General features: G+C 58.8%; 1 protein-coding gene across 7 annotated transcripts in view; it reads left to right on the plus strand.

Annotated features, from left to right (window-relative positions):
- ARNT2 (aryl hydrocarbon receptor nuclear translocator 2) overlaps positions 1–18,128 on the plus strand; it is a 144,069-nt gene that overhangs the window by 44,157 nt on the left and 81,784 nt on the right. For 6 of the 7 annotated variants that reach the window (XM_059371427.1, XM_059371429.1, XM_059371433.1 and 3 more), the window contains exons 4-5: positions 7,381–7,594; positions 11,081–11,294. In XM_059371427.1, the coding sequence (XP_059227410.1) occupies positions 7,381–7,594; positions 11,081–11,294 (428 nt within the window). The remainder of the gene's footprint in view (positions 1–7,380; positions 7,595–11,080; positions 11,295–18,128) is intronic. The other variant, XM_059371428.1, reaches the window with a different exon arrangement.

Consider the following 18,128-nt stretch of genomic DNA (forward strand, 5'->3'; position numbering starts at 1 on the left):
CTTGGCCTCTAAATGTCACTAACGGGGTATTAGCTGCGTTGGCCTTTAACTGAGACAGTGACCGTCGAGCTTTAGGGTGACGCAGGCTAGCGCTCAAGTCTAGGAAATACTATCAAGGTGTGGCCTCTTCTGCTGCCACGGGCAGGACGGCACCCGTAAGGACACAGGGTGGCCCCGTCCTGGGCACGGGCTGTAAGACTGACCGTGGGGGCCTCAGAGCCGTGTCGCTCACCGGCCGTGTGACAGCATGGGAGCCGGGCTCAAGGGGCTGACCTGAGTGCAGACCGTGTCCCTGAGAAGACAGGGGTTTACGGGGCAGGTGGTAGTCCATCCATCGGGTATGGTAAGGCAGAGACAGCCCTGCAGACCGGTCCTCTTTCTCTCTTTTTTTCTGGTTTTGTTTGGCTGAAGTTAGCCGGAGGTTTGGGAGTGTGGAGAGAGGCACGGATCACACCATTGATCTTAGCAGAGCGCCCCTCTGTACTGGTCACTCACAGAGGGGCCTGCCTGGACATCCGTCCCCAACTCCAGGCAGTCCTAACGCCGGGTTGCTGATGAACTTGAACCCCTGCCCTGGGTCCCTTCCTCAGCTCTCTGCACTTCACAGCTTGGAACGACGCTCTGGGTTATTTTTTCAAAGTTCTTGGAACAATATCCCTGGGGAGCCCTGGGCCCACAGACCCCCTGGTCTGCTCACCCCATGGCAGTGATTGAATGCGCTCCCCCCGGCTCTCCCCAACTGGAGAGGTATAGGCATCCCATTGCCGTGACCTCCCAGAGTCCGCATGTCCGTAGGACACACAGTGTGTACCGTCCCCCGCAATGCTCAGAGAGACAGCAGAGAGGACACTGTGTCTGCAGTGCTGCCTGATGACCCCGGGTTTTCTCATCTGAACAAGACATGAGTTTGGGTAACAGAAGCGTGGGGTGCTGCTCCCTGGTGCTGAGAGAGCCTCAGCTCGGATGGCACCTGCTTCTTGGGAAAAGGTTTGTTCCTGAAGCAGAGCTAGCCTCGGGCGAGGGCACGGGCACCCCTGTCTGGTCTGCTCACCTCCCCCAGCCTCCCTTCCTGAGGACGGGAGGACGCTTGGTGTCTCCGTGTCGGGATCCCCCTCGAGATAACATTCTAGACTGTGCCGAGCTCAGGAGATGATGACTTCTGGGGTCTCCGGACGAATAGGAGGAGAGACACAGAGGGATGTTCACTCGACATCAAGGACCGGTGTCCACAGTGAAATCACTGAGCGGGACACAAGGAGCTCATTGTCTTCAGGACCAGCATTAAGATACAGTCCTTCCCCGCTGGGCCGCGGTCCACCCAGGCCATCAGCACATCAGAGCGCAGACTGAGGCTTCTGAAGGCCACAGCCTTCCCTCCGTGCCGGCAAACCAGAGGCAGGATGGGACGGGTGTGCGCCATTCGCTGCTGTTTCTGTTTCTGTTGCAGGGTGCTGGGGTCGCATCACCCCCCCCCCGGGGGCGGGGTGGCCGAAGACCCGTCAGCCGGTGGGTGCACCTGAGCCCCTCAGGGCTGGGGACACGGCACGGACCACCCCCACCCTCTCCTGGGCTGGGGCTGCAGCCGCTGTGCTGGGGAGCGGCAGGGCATCTGCAGGGCTGCTCTCCCACTCGCGGGGTGCACTACCCGTCGGGGGTGGCTTCTGCCCCCCTGCCCGTCTGCTTGCCGTCAGCCCCGAGGAGGCCCTCCGGCTGGCCCCGTGAGGGAGGGAGGCCGAGGCACTGGGATGGCCCCCAGCGTGGTTCGCTGCCACAGAAGCTGAGCTGTGCCTTCCCCGCCCCCTGAGGTTTGCCCAGCTGCCTTTCCCAGCCTTCCTCGAGGGTGGTCTGAAATTCCACCGTCCTGCCTGCCCTCAGACCTCCCGTCTCAGTTCCTCTCCGGGAAATACGGCCACAGTCACACAGGAAGTCAGTCGTCCGTTTTCTTAGAGCGACAGCAGCTGCTTGGATCCCGGGGATGCCCACAGTCCACAGACGAGGGCTGGGGGACCTGCAGGTGCAGTGGGGGGACAGCGGCCCCGGCGGTGGGCACCGAGGAGAGGACAGTCAAGGGGGCCGAGCCCCAGGCCCAGCTCCAGAGCAGCCAGAGCAAGGCCGGGAGCCTGGAAGCTGTGGGGTCGATCCTGTGGGAGTGTGGGGGGCGACTGGACACTCACAGAAGGGAGCCGCCGTCGGCAGTGGCCGGTGGGCCGTCCCATTCTCCCACCCCTTCCGCTGGTGGCATCGTCAGGATCCACCCGGGGTCCCCAGACCCCTGTCTCGAGCGCAGCGTTAGCCTAGCCCACCGCCGGCGAGGAAAGGGGGCTGGAGACGGAAGGCACCGGAGCAGTGGGGAGCGGCAGGGAGCCGTGTGCACACAGGGGGATGCTGAAGCCGTGGGGGGGTTGGTGGAGGGTGGGCCACCTGCCCCCTCACACAGAAGCTGTTGGTGTGCTGGTGCCAGGGCCCCGCACTGTGCGGCGTCTGCTGGTGCAGCACACGGGCCGCAGGGTCGAGGACCTGGAGGCTGGGGGGGGGGGGGGCCTGCATGTCTTGGGAGGGGTGTCTTGGCCAGAGAGACCAGGAGGAGCAGGGGTACAGAGCAACCTTTCTCCTGGGCTGAGTCTGGGGAGGGCGGCCTGACCTTATGGGCACCTTGGGGAGTCTCCATTGCCCAGTCCCGGTCCCCCACGGCAGAGGGTGATGGGCTCTCTGACTCCGGGAAAACCCATCACACAGCACAAAGCCTTTCTCCAAAGAGGAGTCTCCCTGGCCTCTGGGAGTGGGGCAGACCCTCTGGGGAGGCCAGCCCCGAGCCCCTCTGGCTCTGGCCCGGGATGGGTGTCCTGGCCCAACCGGGGGGATTGAGCACCCACCCCACCCAGCAAGACCGAGAGCCCCGCTGGAGGAGAGGCCCAGCCCACCCCCGGCGCTCTGTCTTCTGATGAGTCCGGGGTTTCTTCCTGTGCCCGCTGCTGGGCTCAACCGCCGCCCGTGGGGAGGGGCATGAATACGGTTGCCCAGGTGGGACGGACGGCTGACATCCGTGCTGTCACCAACGGTCAGAGCTGCGCGCCCCGTCCCTCGTGTGATTTACATATACGTCTGTGCGCGTGTGTGCGCGGTTCGTTAAAAGAAAGGAACGGAAATGTATTTGTAACGTTTCCGTCACACACATATTTGTAACGTCAGCTTTACCGCTTAGAACGACCGCCATTCTTGTCAACCCGATTTTCGCCGTATTTGGGCTCGTTCTGTACCCTTCCTCCAAACATCCAAACCATCTTGCAGGCACTCTTGAGGCTCTGACTGTGGCCACGATGCCACAGGTGTGGGATGACCAATAAGCTCGGAACCAAAACCCCGGCGGTGTTACAGGGCTCTCTCCCCGTTAGAGAGTGGGTCCACATGACCTTCCTGAGGTCCCGCCGTCGGTGGCCCATCTCTTGCCCGGGACGCCTGCAGCACCCAGCTCCGCCTGCTGGAGTTTGGTTCTGTCTGCGGAGCGCAGCCCGTCGTCGAGAGGGAGGGAGTTGTGAAGGGTGGCCTCCCGCGGGCTCGGCTGCTGCGTTTCATCCCTCCTAATCTGATACTCTGACACTTTCGTTTGACTCTGTGTGGTTTGGACGCTGGCGTGTGCTTCCTCCAGCCTGGGAGGTGTGACGATATTTTGGTTTGAATCCTTCTGTGTGGATTTATGACCCTGTCCCGTGGCAGGTGTGATGATTACAGCCCCACGGAAGGGGGAAGACATTTGCGTGGCGGGCGTGTCCTGCAGGGATCTTTCCTGGCGGGCGAAGCAGAATTCTTAGACTGTGCTGAGAAGCTTCTAGACTTAGCTGAGGACGCTGGCCTATTATGTTCCTAGGTCAGAAGATGCCTAGGGAGGATGCTTAGGGAGCATGGCCAGGAAGCAGCAAGTGTTGTCCTCTGTCATCTAACCTGCCACCATGCTTGGACACATGTACTGGCCACGTGAGCTCTCTTGACAGCAAGGAGGGGTTCGGCAGACCTGAGAGGAACATTCCCAGACTTTCTAGACTTCTCTGTGCCCAGCATCCTTGGGTCTTATGAGCCAGAAGGTGTTGCCAACACGCTGGGTTGACCTTGGAAGAGGGGGGCCCACAAGCAACCAGAAGAGCAGGGGTTCGGTTGGGACGCCCGGTTTCCGTAGGTCAGGCCTGGGATTAGGGGCAAGATGCTTCCGACGGAAATCTGTGTCCGGCGGAGCCCGCTGTCTCTCCGGAGAGACGTCTGGCGCTCGTGTGCCTGAGGCGGTGGCGACGCCCTTCTCCCCTCGTCCGGCTGCCCGCTCCTCCGCTTCTGTCCTGCAGAGACGAAGCTCGACTTCCAGGGACGGTGTCCTGAGAGCAGCAGGCTGGGTCGGGGTGGAATTCCTCTCTGGGGCCATCCGTGGCGCTAAGCTGTGTCTTTGCGGAGCTGCTAGGCATTTCCCTTCCTGTGACGCGGCAGCTGCTTCTCTCGGGCGGGGGCATCCTGGCTCCCGATCCAGGACCCGGGAGCCGGCCGGGGAGGAGCCTGGTCTGGTCCTGCTAAGTGACCTCTGAGCCTCAGGCCCCTCTTCCACAGAGCGTGGTTGCAGGGGTCCGACGCGGGGATTGCTGAGGCCGCTCAGCTGGGAGCAGCTGTAGAAACACGGAGCGGGTGTGTCCCGCTGGGGGGCAGGGGGATCTGAGGCTGGGCTTGGCCCTCTTTGGAGGAACGAGGCTTTCTCTGCCTCCCTCTCTGTGCTGCACAGGAACCTCATCTGCAGCCTCGCGCATGGGTGCCTTCCAGCCGCCTTGCAGAAAACTGCCTTGCGTGGTGCTGGGGGACAGGGCGCCTGCCTGCTTCCCGGGGAGGGACCCTCCTTTGCCCCTTCTGGAGAAGCCTCGGAAGCCAGGGAAACTTCCCAACTGGATAGGGCTCTGTGGGTCCTCCCACAGGGCCTGTGGCCAGCCTTGTTGCGGGGCTGCACAGAATGGCTTTCTTCGGGCCTTCTCGGCTCTCCTGACATTCTGCCCTGCTGCCCAGGGAGGGCTGGCCAGGATAGGAAGGGTGTTCCCTGAAAGCCCAGCAGGATAGAACTTCCCTCCTGCTATCAGGGAGGAGGAGGCACAATCGCCTCCTCAGGAGAGCCCCTGGGCAGGAGATCGGAGGGGTGGGTGGGCTGCACCCTGCATCGTGACCACCGCCCCTGAATGGCCAGACTTCATGCCCTGTGCCATACCCCCTTCCACAGCCTCGGGCAGCATTTTCTGCACAATCTCCTACTTGTCTGCAGGCTGGCCTGGGGGGTTGGGAGGCACCCAAACAAGCTCACCAAGCCTTTCCTGGAGTCCCGGGCCAGTCCCCCATGCCTTCTGTGACAGGTGCATGGTGCGGAGTCCGGGGAAGGGGCTGGTGAGGAAGGTCAGTTCTGGGTGGGCTCCGGCGGCTTCTTTACCTGCTTTGGAATGGCAGAGAGGAGGGACAGGATCTTCCCTGTATCTTCCCGGGAGGGACCTAGACTTTGATGCAGCATGTGGGACTTCTCTGACCGAGTGGTTACCTCTCATCTCCCCATGGTAACCAGGCCCTGTCCGATTACCCAAGAACCATTTCTCCTAAATAGTGTGTGTCCTTCCCTGCCCTGGGGTCTGCCCTGAGGAGTAGGTGCTGCCACAGGGCATTTGCACTGGTCTCACTGCTCAGCTCTCAGCTTGTGAGTTCTCCCAGCTTTCCCTCTGGGCTCAGGCAGCACCCCCCCCCCGACACACACATATACACTTCTCGTGCTCCCTGTTCCTCACTGCTTTCCAGGTAGAGCCTGCCCCCCAGCCGGCCTGCCTGCGCCTTTCTGATCCTGTCTCCTCCCACACTATACCTCCTGTTCTTGGCCCCTGCAGCCCTGTGGCCCCCTGGACCACCGCCTCTGTCCTTTCTCCTTCCGTCCCATGGTTTGTATGTTCCGCGTGCTGTCACAGGGTTTAACTCTATACTGGCTTCATTTCCAGACTGTGCAAGGCAATTCCTGTGCCTCCCAGTTACCCCCGGCTGCTGGAGGAGGGGCAGAGTGAGCCTAGTCTCCTCTCGCCCCCTCCCCTGCAGTGCCCGGCTCAGTGCTCCTCGGGTAGAGAGGGTGGAAAGTGCTCACCGGGCTGGTCAGCTCGCACCAGTGCCGTGAGCTCTGCCGCGGGCCCGCCTTCCCCTGCTGGCGCAGGCAGTGGCCCTCAGTGTGTGCGGCTGGCACACAGCTGGCACGTGGTTGCCAGGTTGTATTGCCCGGTTGGGAGGGTGGAGGTTCATCCCACTTGGTAGACACAGGGTGGGCAGGCAGCCTCATCCACTCTGTGCTGTCCGTGTCCCTCTCCTGCTCGGAGCCCCAGTGAAACCCTAAATCCTCCTGCAGACACCTCATGTCTTTCTAGACCATTCTTTAAACCCAAATAACATTGTGCCAGGGTGTGGAGCTGAGTTGGCCCCTACTCTTTCATCCTAAAGGTAATGACAGCAAGATGCAAACATTCCACTGTCCTCTCTGCTAGTGTTCTGTCCTAACCCACCACGGAGATTGACTTCAGTAATCTCTCACTGCCTTTTAATGGTTAATTGGCCGTGGGCTGGTTAATGAGCCAGGGGCCAGCCTGCCCTAGGCAGTGAAAGATGTGCGGGGCCCAGAGCAAAGGTTTACCTGACGGAAGGATGGTGGGGCCCCGAGGTGCTTCTCACGCTGGGGCCGAAGGAAAGCACACATCCCCGTGGGGGTAGCTCCATCTGCGTGCGGGTGTATGCGAGTGCGCCCACCACGTGCGGGTCGCGGTTAGCAGGGCCGGGTGTGTGGATCGCGTGGGCGGATCCCGATGCACGGATCCTGGCATGTGGATCGGGCGTGCGGATCCCAGCGTGTGGGTCCCAGCGTGCCGATAGGGGGTACGGCTCCAGATGTGTTGATCCTGGCGCATGGATCAGGTGTGCAGGTCACGGTGTGAGGACTGGGTGTGCGGATCCCAGTGCGCAGGTCCTGATGCGTGGATCGCGGCGTGCGGTTCCCGGCGCGCAGATGGAGCGGAGTCCGGTTCACCTCCGGCAGCCGAAGGATAACGCCAGAATCTTCTGCGCTCGGCGCACTTGGGTGCATGGGAACGAAGGGCAGTTCGGAACACACTTCGAGGGGAGACGGAGGCCCCTGGCGGCCTGTGCACCCCCCCTACCCCCCACGCAGGGACACAGGCCGACCGGGCCGAGCGCCGCCGCCAGCGTGCCAAGCACCAGCCCCTGGGCGCGTGTGTCTCCTGGTCGCTCCGCGCTCGCGGATGTGCCCCGTTCGTCCCGCTGGGCAGTGACCCCTGCTCTGACGCGTCTCTTTCCCCGCCCCCGCCCTGTTCTTGTGCTTTCGGGAAGAGAGAACCACAGCGAGATCGAGAGGCGGCGGCGGAACAAGATGACGCAGTACATCACGGAGCTGTCGGACATGGTGCCCACGTGCAGCGCGCTGGCCCGCAAGCCGGACAAGCTCACCATCCTCCGCATGGCCGTGTCGCACATGAAGTCCATGAGGGGCACCGGCAACAAGTCCACGGACGGCGCCTACAAGCCCTCCTTCCTGACGGAGCAGGTACTGCTGTCCCGACACCGTCCGGGGGGGCGGGGACAGTGGCTGTCACCAGGGAGAGAGGCTGCGTGGGGAACCGAGATCAGATTTTATTTGCTTTCTTCAGGGCGGTGTTTGTGTGACCTCCGTGTTTTTGGCTTTTATGTTTCCCGTAAACCCTCATGAGGCTTCTCTGAAAACATCCGTGGGGCGTGGGGCAGAGGGCGGGGAGGTGGGGGCAGGCAGGGTGGTGCGCTGGTGCTGCTGGGCGCTGGTGCACACGCCAGGCTGGCCGGCAGTCGTGGTGATCCACGTGCTTCTCGTTCTAGTCAAGCGAGAAGCCACTAGAATTGGTTCCTGCTGCGTAGACGAGGGCTGCAGCTTAGAAAGGGTCCAACGGTGGCCCCAGGCGTGTCCACTGACGGCTCAGGGGGCCTGGGCCCCGGGCCATCCTTCTCACAGCTGGACAGGCCTTGAGGAGTTGGGGAGAGCAGAGGTGCGGCATGGCTTGGGTGGGGGGGATCGCATGTTACAGATGTTGTAAACCACTGCGTGAACCCAGGCTCTATTCTCTGCCCTTCCGGGTGCCACAGGGGGGACAGACCCACAGACGCTGTTCGCTTCTCTTGGTTCATCTTTGAAGTGAACAGGAGCTTTGGGCCTCCGCATCCACCCCCCGCCCCGAGGGCTTTTGCAGGATCAGTGGATCAATGGTCTAGAAGGCCTTGGTGTGTGGTGGTGGGTGTGGGATGGGCCGGCAGGCAGTCGTGGGACAATGTGCTTGGGGTGCAGGAGCGGGGGGAGCCCCACGTGAGGGAGGATATCCCATTCCTGGGGCTCCCCAGCATCACTGGGCTCTGATGGAGAGCGGGGGCAGAGGCGTCCTTCTCTGCCATGCTGGGGGCCCCGGGTACCTCCCCTTACAGGGGTGAGGGGGTCTGGCTGTATCATGACCATGGCCTGGAGGACCGGGAGCCTGGTGCCCAGCCCCGTGTCCCCCTCTGTGGACGCAGGGGCCACTCCCACCTCCTGTGATGCTGGGGCTTCTTGTGGGTGCAGTGTCTCCATGGGGGGCAGAAACGTGTTACACACCTCCTAGTCGCTGGGGTAAGAACAGACTTTTTTTTTTTTTAACTTTATTTTTTTTCTGTAGAACAAACCTTTTAATCTGCATTTAATTCACAAAAATCTTGCCAGGTCCATGTCTGAAACGAACGTCCCGGTCTCCGTTGACCGAGCACTGGGCAGCGGGGAGAGCCGGCGGGCATGCGGACCAGGCGCGACCAGCCCCTGTGTCTCCCTTGGTCCCTCGGCACGTGGTTGGTGTGAACGCAGTTGCATCTATTAAGCACCGACTGTGTGCCAAGCCCTTACCAAACCTCCACACATAGACCTCATTTATTTTTATTTTCTTTTAGTTTAATTTAAATTCAGTTAATTAACACGCAGCGCATTATTAGCTTCAGAGGTAGAGGTGAGGGATTCATCACGTGCGTGTAACACCCCGTGCTCCTTCCATCACGTGCCCCCCAGGGACCCCATCCCCCACCAAACTCCCCTCCAGCAGCCCTCAGTGTGTTTCCTAGAGTTAAGAGTCTCTTATGGTCTGTCTCTCTCTCTGATTTCATCTTGTTTTGTTTTTCCCTCTCTTCCCCTATGATCGTCTGTTTTGTTTCTTAAATTCTACACATAAATGAAATCATGTGATAGTTGACAAGACCTCATTTTTTTTTGTAAATTACTGATATTTCTTTTTTTTTTTTTTTAAGATTTTATTTATTTACTTGACAGACAAAGAGCACAAGCAGGCAGAGAGGCAGGCAGAGAGAGAGAGAGAGAGGGAAGCAGGCTCCCCACTGAGCAGAGAGCCCCATGCGGGACTCGATCCCAGGACCCTGAGATCATGACCTGAGCTGAAGGCAGCAGCTTAATCCACTGAGCCACCCAGGTGCCTGACAAGACCTCATTTAACCTCACAAAATCCCACTGAGAAGAACCGTAGGAAGAAATGGAAGCTGAGGACGGTAGTGTGCCCAGAGGTGCACAGCTGAGAGCCGTGGAGGGGAGCCTGCTTTTCCTCTAGAACCCACACTTGCGAGCCTTCCTGTCGGTTTAACCGGAGAGCAGAGGCTGGGGACCTTGATGGCCAGTGACAGGCTCCCGGAAGACGAATCTGGCAGGGGGTGGAGGGGAAGCGTAGACAGAGGGGCCGCGACAAAGGTGAGGCTCCGTCCTAAAACCTTCCCACAGCCCTCAGCCTCGGCCCTGGCCTCAGAACTCGCAGCTTTCCCAGACCTCCTGCTCTGTGTTGTAGTCCTTCCTGTTGGAAACTTTTCTGTCTTCCGATCCTGAAAAGAAAACTGCTGACCCATTCCCTGAGCTAAGTGAGTGGATCAGCGGAAGTGCAAAGCAAGAGAAATGGACAAAATAAACTTTTCTTAGAAAATGCTGTATAGTCTTCTTTGGCCTTAGGTTCTCAGGCAGATGATGTGAGGATTCTGACCCAGCCAAGGGCTCAGGACTTCCCAGATTCTGCTCACCAGCAGACCCCATTTTCTGGTCTTTGGGTCCTTGGAGTGCCCTCAGCCGGGCCCGTGGCATCAGAGTCCCACCTTCTGCGTCCGTGTGGGGTTTCCGTGAGGCTTCTCTATTGGGCGACACCTGAACAAAGGGCTCCCAGCAAGAAGTGCTTGCCGATGGCTGACCTTTGCTGTTGGAAAGGGCATCAGTTATCCGCGTCTGGGGTGTTTGGAGGCACACCTGAGGGCACAGGGGCACAGGGGCATGTGGGGGCGTTCCAAGCAGCTCCTCCCTGCCTTTACTGACAGTCGCGAGCCTGGTGAGTCCGCATGACCTCCAGGCTGGTGCCGCCAGACTCTCTCCTCACTGTGAGGTGATGCGGACAATGTGCAGTGCCGGGCCGTCCCCCCAGCATTGCTCTGAGAGCTTGTGCGGGAGTTCTGGAAGTTTGACAGATGTGCCAGCGTAAGGAGAGACCCTTGTACCCGCTGCCGGCATTCAGCCAGGAGGGCAGGAGGAGCGGGAGCGGGAGTGCACCCCCAGCGTGGGAGCTGTGGCTGGGAGACTGTCTTCCCTCTCTCCGCTCCCTCTTCCCCTCCCTTCCTTCCAGCAGCACCTTTTGTACCGAGCGCGGTGTGCGGGGTCCCTCTTGTGCCCCAGGACGTGACTGCGGTTTCACACCTCTGGCCTCCGGACACAGTCTGGTGACCACTCCTTGCTTTCCATCAGCCCCCTGGGCTGGACGTTTCCTCTCTCTCTAAGAGAGGGCTGGTTAAATCAGAGCCAGCCGTACCTGCAGTAGCTGTATCTTAGAGCTAGGACAAGCTATGTGCCTTTTTAAGCTTATTTTTCAATTATAAAAAGGAATCAAATTTCTAAAACTACTTGCGTATCACAACGAGGGAGCAAAAGTGGAAGGTTGCTCAGGTGAAAATTTAATTGGATGGGGTTTGTCCGCACTCAGTCCTCCTCTTGATCTTTGCTTCCCAGGAACTGAAGCACCTCATCCTCGAAGCAGCAGATGGCTTTCTATTCGTGGTGGCGGCAGAGACCGGACGCGTGATTTATGTGTCTGACTCTGTCACCCCTGTGCTGAACCAGCCCCAGTCAGAGTGGTTTGGGAGCACCCTGTACGAACAGGTGCATCCTGACGACGTGGAGAAGCTCAGAGAGCAGCTGTGCACCTCAGAAAACTCCATGACAGGTCAGTGCGGCTCCCCCCACAGGCTGTTTGCCTCTGGAGACAAACGTCTTCCAGTGAACAGTTCATATTTGTATGTCAGTTGTACTTGTATTTGACTTGCTTTGTGCAATGGCTTCATTTACCCCATAACACTTTTTAAAATTCATTTTTATTACATGAATTTTTTCAATTCATTTTTTTCCCTGTATTTTACCTGCAATTAGGAGAGGTGGTCACTAGGAGGCGATATCGGTACGTTGGCCAGTACCGCATATTCTGTAATGAGGTTTATGCCTCAAGTATATAATTATGTGTGATCATGATCAGGGCTTTTATTATTTAAGCTCCAGCTCCCTGCCGTGGAGTTCATTACTGCACCATTTAAATAAAGTCAGTTCTGCTGTAATGCAACATGCACCTTCCTGGAAATCACTGCAGTATGCAGACTCATGAAATAGAAACCATTGTGGGGAAGATGTGGGTTAGGACCACCCAGTCAAGAAAGATCCGTGGCAGTTGAAAACAAGAATAGGATCCTAGACGGGACCTTGAGGCTGGCGTGGCACTTGTTTGCGGAGGTGAGTCTTGGAAGGGTTGCTGTTGTGTGTTTTTGTGTGTCAGTACGAGGATAGCGCTGTGAAGTCAGAAGTCAGAAGAGGGCTGGGGCAGCACAGGTACGGATGGGGGCTCGGGACGCACGCCAGTGGCGGGGGGGGGGGCGGCATCTCCATGCCCAGGCGGTTCCGTTCGGCTGCATACGCGTCTCTGTGTTCATCTCCCTGTGAACAAACTCGTTCCTCAGCAGACAAACCTCACATTCGACCAGACTCTTCCTCAGGACACAGTGTGGGAAGAGTTTGTATTTTCCGCGCGACTGTTGGAGTAGCGCTGACTGTGCTGTGATGTTCGCGTTCCGCTGTGTGGGGTACATCTGGGCCGTCCGGTCCCCGCCATGGCAGGAGCAGCCGGGCCTGCGTTCTCCTCTGTGTCAGCCCGCGAGCCTCGCTCCCCAGGCAGGCACTCGGCCGAAGCCGGGTGCACGAGAGTCTGTGCTGAGCTGATTACATCAGTCCTCCCGGGCTGCCAGAGAAAAACACCTTGGAAGGTGGCCTAATTGGCAGAAATGTATTTTCTCCCCATTCCGGGCTCTAGAAGCCCGGATGTCGGCATCCGGGCTAGAAGTCTGATGTTGGCAGGTTTGGTTCTGCTGAGCCTCTCCCCTCGCCTTGTCGACGGCACCTGCTCACTCTGTCCTCACGGGTCTGTTTTGCGGCCGTGCTCCGCTCCCCGCCACGTCTCTTCTCCAGTAAGGACACCAGTCATGGATGACGCCCCGCTCTCAGGGCTTTATTTAATGGGAATTACCTCCTTAAAGGCCCCGTGTCCAAATACAGTCGCGTTCCGAGGTTCTGGGGGTTAGGGCTTCAGTATAACGACCGAGACCCCAGTCCAGCCCACGGCACTGCTGCTAAGACCGAGTGGAATGTTTTCCGAAGTGACAGAGAAGCTGTTTCTGGACGACAGCAGCGGTGTTCTCGGTGTCATGTCCGTGCCCTAGGAGGGGGGGGGGGGGGGGGGGGGGGGTCAGGTGTGGGGAGGGGCTCTGGGCTCTGCTCCCCTCCGCGTCCCGTAACCGCGTCCCCGGCCCGGCACGGAGCACCATGCGTGGGTCAAACAAAGACGGTACAACAGACTCAGACACAGTCTGCTGTCCCAGCCTGGAGCCCAGTTAGAGAGTTCCACGTAGAAATTCTAAGGAAGACACCTGACAAAGTTAAGCCTTCCAGAGGGGTAGGAAAAGGAAAATAAATCAGCCGGGAACTGTCGACAGCTGAAATCACCTTCTCCGGAAAGAGCCGCCTTTCCCTGCTTTCCTTAGACTTGTGCGTCTGACCACAGGATGTGGCTTTTTGAAACCCAGTCAGGAGCCCGGGCTGGGGCAGATGCAGGGTAGGGGGAGGCGATGGTCATGGGAAGGTCAGGCTCTGGCCACAGGTTTATTAGTGAGCTGACTCACCGGAGCTCAGTGGACCCTTGCGTCCCTGGGAAACTTTAATGACAGAATTTAAAGGGGCAGCGTGAACCCCATTTGGACAGAGTATCCTTGGGGTGGGCCCTGGACGGTGGCCCCAGATGCCTGAGTGGGGGCAGTGCAGGAATTTCTCCAGGAAGACAGAAGACCTGGGGGCTGGTGGCCAGCGAGGCCTCTGAGCTTCTGTCTGCTTGAAGTCCTCTCACAAGGAGCAGGGCAGGCTAGGGAGGGGGTCCTATGGTCAGGGGAGAAGGAGACTGGCTCTCCAGAGCTGGAAAGACGTGATGTGACGCCCAGCACTATAACCTAAAAGCTCGTAGACCTGGTGGGGAGCTTGGAAGAGCTCAGTGCAGTGGATGGGCTGAGGGTTTGTGGGCTCTCAGGACACGGGACAGGGACAGGCTCTGTGACTGGCCAACACGTAGCTATCCTAAAACCGAGAATAACAAACCTCGGGGATGACTTGATGCTTTGGGTTATTGGATGGAAGTCTCAAGCCCTCCTGTCCCTTCACTGCAGGCCTGGCAAGCAGGGCCATGCCCCCATCCCCCAGTGGGGTCAGGGCGGGAGCGTGCGGGGTAGGGTCCAGGCCTCGTCTGTGGGAATTGCAGGTGGCTGGGCCGCCTAGTGGGGCATTGAGTGGGCTCTGTGGGAGAGGCCAAGTCGCCTCGTGACAGCGCTGGGCCCATAGACTCCCACGCTGGCTCCCCCGGGTCAGGGCCCCTGGGGAGGGGTGCTTGTGCAGAGTCACAGGGACGGTGGCAGGTCACCTGTTCCCCCTGCAGAGGCAGTGATGACTTCTCTTGGGGGACATCTTGCAGTAGCATGGGCCGGGTCTGTCTGTCGGGGTTCAGCCAGGAGAGGAGAGGGCGGCGTCCTCACCCCCAGCAATGTTGCTGGCAGAGAAGGAGCCGGGCTGTCCGCCCGTGGGCCCATTCTGGTTCTCTCTTCCTGACCCTCCTTCCCCTCCCTCCGCCCCGGAAATTCCTAGCTCCCATTTTCCACTCTTGTCCACAGCCCCATGTAGAATTCAGTGCACTGATTCAAAAAATGGGGGGAGCTGGAGAAGAAGCTGGAGTGCAGGTGGTGGTCGTCTTGAGTGCAGGCTCTGCTGGGTGCGGGGGTGGCCGTGTGTCCAAGCAGCTTCTCGCAGATGTGAGGTGGTGCTGACGTACAAAACATTGCACATATGCAGGGCATAGATCTTGATTGTGAACACACACATGCACCCACGACACCATCACCATCATCACAGTACTGAGCTTGCCTGCACCTCCAGAAATTTCCTTGTGACTTTGTATTTTTTTTTTCTTTGCTATTTCTTTCTTGTTTTTGTGCACTGGCCGCGAGCTCTATCCTTCTATCATGTTTCAAAGCAGGCATTTCTGCGTTGTTAGCGACAGACACAGTGTTACCAGTGGGCTCGAGAATGTATCCACCTGGTGTGATTGCAACTTTGTAACCCTTCAGAGCCAATGCCCGGTCCTCTGTCCCTGGCCTCTGGAAACCGCCCTTCTCTTCTCTGCTTCTACTTTAGATGTCTCCGGAAGGGGAATCGTACAGTACTTCTCCTGTGACAGCCTCACGTCAGGTAGCTTAATGGCCTCCAAGCTCATCCATACTGTTGTAAATAAGATTTCTTCCTTTCCAAGGCTGCAGGATATCACTGTACACGTGTTCCTCCTTTTCTGCTCCGTCAGTGGGCATTGGGCTTGTTTCTGTGTTTTGGCTGTTGTGAATGTGGGGTGCAGACACCCCTTTGAGATCCTGATTGTGGTTCTTCTGGGGTAGACACTGTACCCGGAAGAGGGGTTGCCTGGGCAGGGCGGAGCCTCAGGCAGGCCCCCCTCATCGAACACAGGCATTTCTTAGCAGCTCTAAGTTGCCAGTGGCAGCTCAGGAAGCAGAAGCAGAAGCAGAAGCACACTGCCTTCTCCAGTAGTTCCAGCAAATATAGCAGGACCAGCTGTCTGGGCCCCCGCGTGGGCCACCTTCCCTGCCCTGCCTGGCTCCAGTGGCTAGGGAGTCTCAGCTAGTGTATGAGGCCAGCATCTCTACCCCAGGCACGTGGGGCAAAAGTTGGGGGGAGGTGACTCCCTATGGGAAATAGGGCACTGTCGCAGACGAGAGGAAGGCTTACTGGCTGGCGGGGAGAGCCGGCCTCCGTGGCATTAGAGGTGATCGTTATGGGGATGGACGGGGTTTCCTGCCAGATGTGGGGGCACATTCTCCTCTTCCAGGGAAGATATTTGGGTTTCAGTCCCCTGACTTGGGAGTGGAGCTGAAGTCAGGGATGGAAGGTGAGAGGGATCATACAAGTTCGGGGGTGATTTGCTGCAGAATTTTTTTTGTTAAGATTTTATTTATTTATTTGACAACGGAGATCACAAGTAGGCAGAGAGGCAGGCAGAGAGAGAGGAGGAAGCAGGCTCCCTGCTGAGCAGAGAACCCGATGCGGGGCTCAATCCCAGGACGCTGAGATCATGACCTGAGCTGAAGGCAGAGGCTTAACCCACTGAGCCCCCCAACTCCCGGCTGCACCCACGTGCGCCCCTGCTGCATAAATATCTCTTGTGCACGTCTGAGTGACCCGGGCCCCAGCCCACGTGCCATCAGGAAGGAGAGGAGGCGAAGAAAGGCCCAGGGCTTTCCAGGTGATCCTGCTGCAAGGGCTGGGGTTCAGAGGGCAAGCAGCATAGCGAGCCGCCCACCTGACGGAGCCCAGAGGGAGCGAGTTCTCTGCATCCGGGGCCTTCCCAGGTCCCCCCTCACCCCCGCCCGAGGCCACCAAGCCGTGGCAGACCTTGATCCCGGGGAGCAGGAACTGGAGCCCTCCCGTCCGGGACCTGGAGTACTGCCCTGTGTGGGAAGTGCCCATTTCCCGCAGGGCCGCGGGTGTGGAGGAGGGTAACCCATGGACCGTACGGGGCCAGGTTTGTTTGGCTCGTTTCCCCCAGCACCGACCTCTGTACTCCCTTCTTGCTTTGTTCAGAGAACTGGGTCAGCGTTTTGCTTCAGTGTAGGGAAAAACTTTGCAATAGGTAGTGCTGCGTGGTGCTGGGACGTCTGTGCACCTCCCTCCTGTCCTGCTCCCCCTCCCCCTCCTCTCTGCCCCCCACTTCCTCCCCCTTTCCTCCTTTCCTCCCTTTTTTTTATCCAGTTGCTAAGTCGTTCAGCTATTTATCGATCCCTTCAACAAACATCTGTTTGCACAGCCATGGAAAGGTCTTGTGGGATGCAGCCTGTCCTTCCCCACCCGAGACAGGAGTTCCCAGCTGCTGGTGAACGAACGGACCCCCCTTTCCTAGCTCTTCCAGCCCAGATTCTTTGTGATAATCTGGGGAGAGGCTGGGCCGTGTGGGTCCCCGAGGGCCCCGGCCGGAAAGCCCCTCGTGTATGAGTCACAAGTCCCAATCAGCTGTGATTAAGGGACCCCCATCTCCCGAAGTCCAGAGATGCTTTCAGGCTTGGGTCACAGGACTTGGCCGGGCCGCGGTCTGGGCCCAGATAGCAGCTCATGAGCGCAGGCCCCCGGGGACCCCTGGTCAGGCGTCTCTGCTCATTGACCTGCCATCCTTATTTCTAGGAGGGATTCAGTCCGGTCATTCGCTCCGGTCTCCCCCTCGTCTGGGAGAGGAGACACTTGGGGGACTCAGTGCATTTTGTTTTCATTTCTCCTTCATGCTAACAGTGGGATGTTAATGACAGTCATGGGTGCTCTTATGTTTTTACACCGGGTTTTTCTTTTTGAAAGCCAGTTTAGTGGATCTCAGCCTTGGCTGGACATTAGAACCAATCACACAGGGAGAGATGACTGTTACCCTCCCAGGCTCTGGGGACGATGCTGGGCATGATTATTCTGGAAGAGCGTCCTGGGTGGCTCGGATGTGCAGGGTCAGGCTGAGAACAGTTGCTCCTGTGGCCTCGTCACAGCCCTGTGCAGGGGGAGCAGTTGACCCCCATCACAGGAGGGGAGCATGAAACTCGCTCCCTCTGGGCTCCATCAAGTGGGTGGCTCGCTATGCCGCTTGCCCTCATGTCCGGGAGGCTCCCCGGCAGGTGCCCCGGGCCCCCGCTAAGGCCAGACGATGCCGCACAGTGGAGCTCCCTGTCGGTGAGGACAAAGTTTATGTGTCTGGGGTCGTCCTCGAGAGCCTCGGCATGGCCCGGAGCAGCCAGTCCAGCCAAAGTGGTCAGCTTGGGCCTTTGGGGCCCCTCACACAGGGGCAGGCAGACAACAGGCAGTGGGGTTCAGGGCGTATGGACGGTGAACAGTGTCAGAACTCTGGTCTCTGGGTCCCGCGTGATCTCACATGGTGGTTCTCAGAGCGTGATCTCTGGTCTCGCTGCCTGAGCGGCACCCTGGAGCCCGTTGGGGACACACATTCTCAGCGGGAACCCGGACTTACCAGATCAGGAACTCAGAGGTTCCGGTAATCTGTATTTCAACTCGCCCTCCGTGTAGTACTGACGCACACTTGAAGTTTGACAACCGCCGGTCCTGGGCCACCATCCCAGGACTCGACCCCCATCACCTGGACTGAGTCCACCTCTGTTTGCCCTTGTCGGGTTTTTCCATCTCCGACTAGAGCTTTCCTCCTCGGGGAGGTGGGAGCGTAAGGCTTGTGAAGTGTCATGTTAGCGGTGAACCTCGAGGCGACTGTGTGTTGGTACCTGGAAGGTGAAGCCAGGTAAGATCCAGTGGGGTGCTCCGTGGGTGGGCGGCGCCTGCATGTCTGGGAGCCTCGTGGAAATGCAGAACCACAGGCCTCATCCCAGGGTGCCGGACTCAGCCCCACATTGTTGTAAAGTCCCCCAAGTGA

The sequence above is a fragment of the Mustela nigripes genome, chromosome 13 (genome assembly GCF_022355385.1).
Source record: "Mustela nigripes isolate SB6536 chromosome 13, MUSNIG.SB6536, whole genome shotgun sequence".
NCBI classification, from domain to species: Eukaryota; Metazoa; Chordata; class Mammalia; order Carnivora; family Mustelidae; genus Mustela; species Mustela nigripes.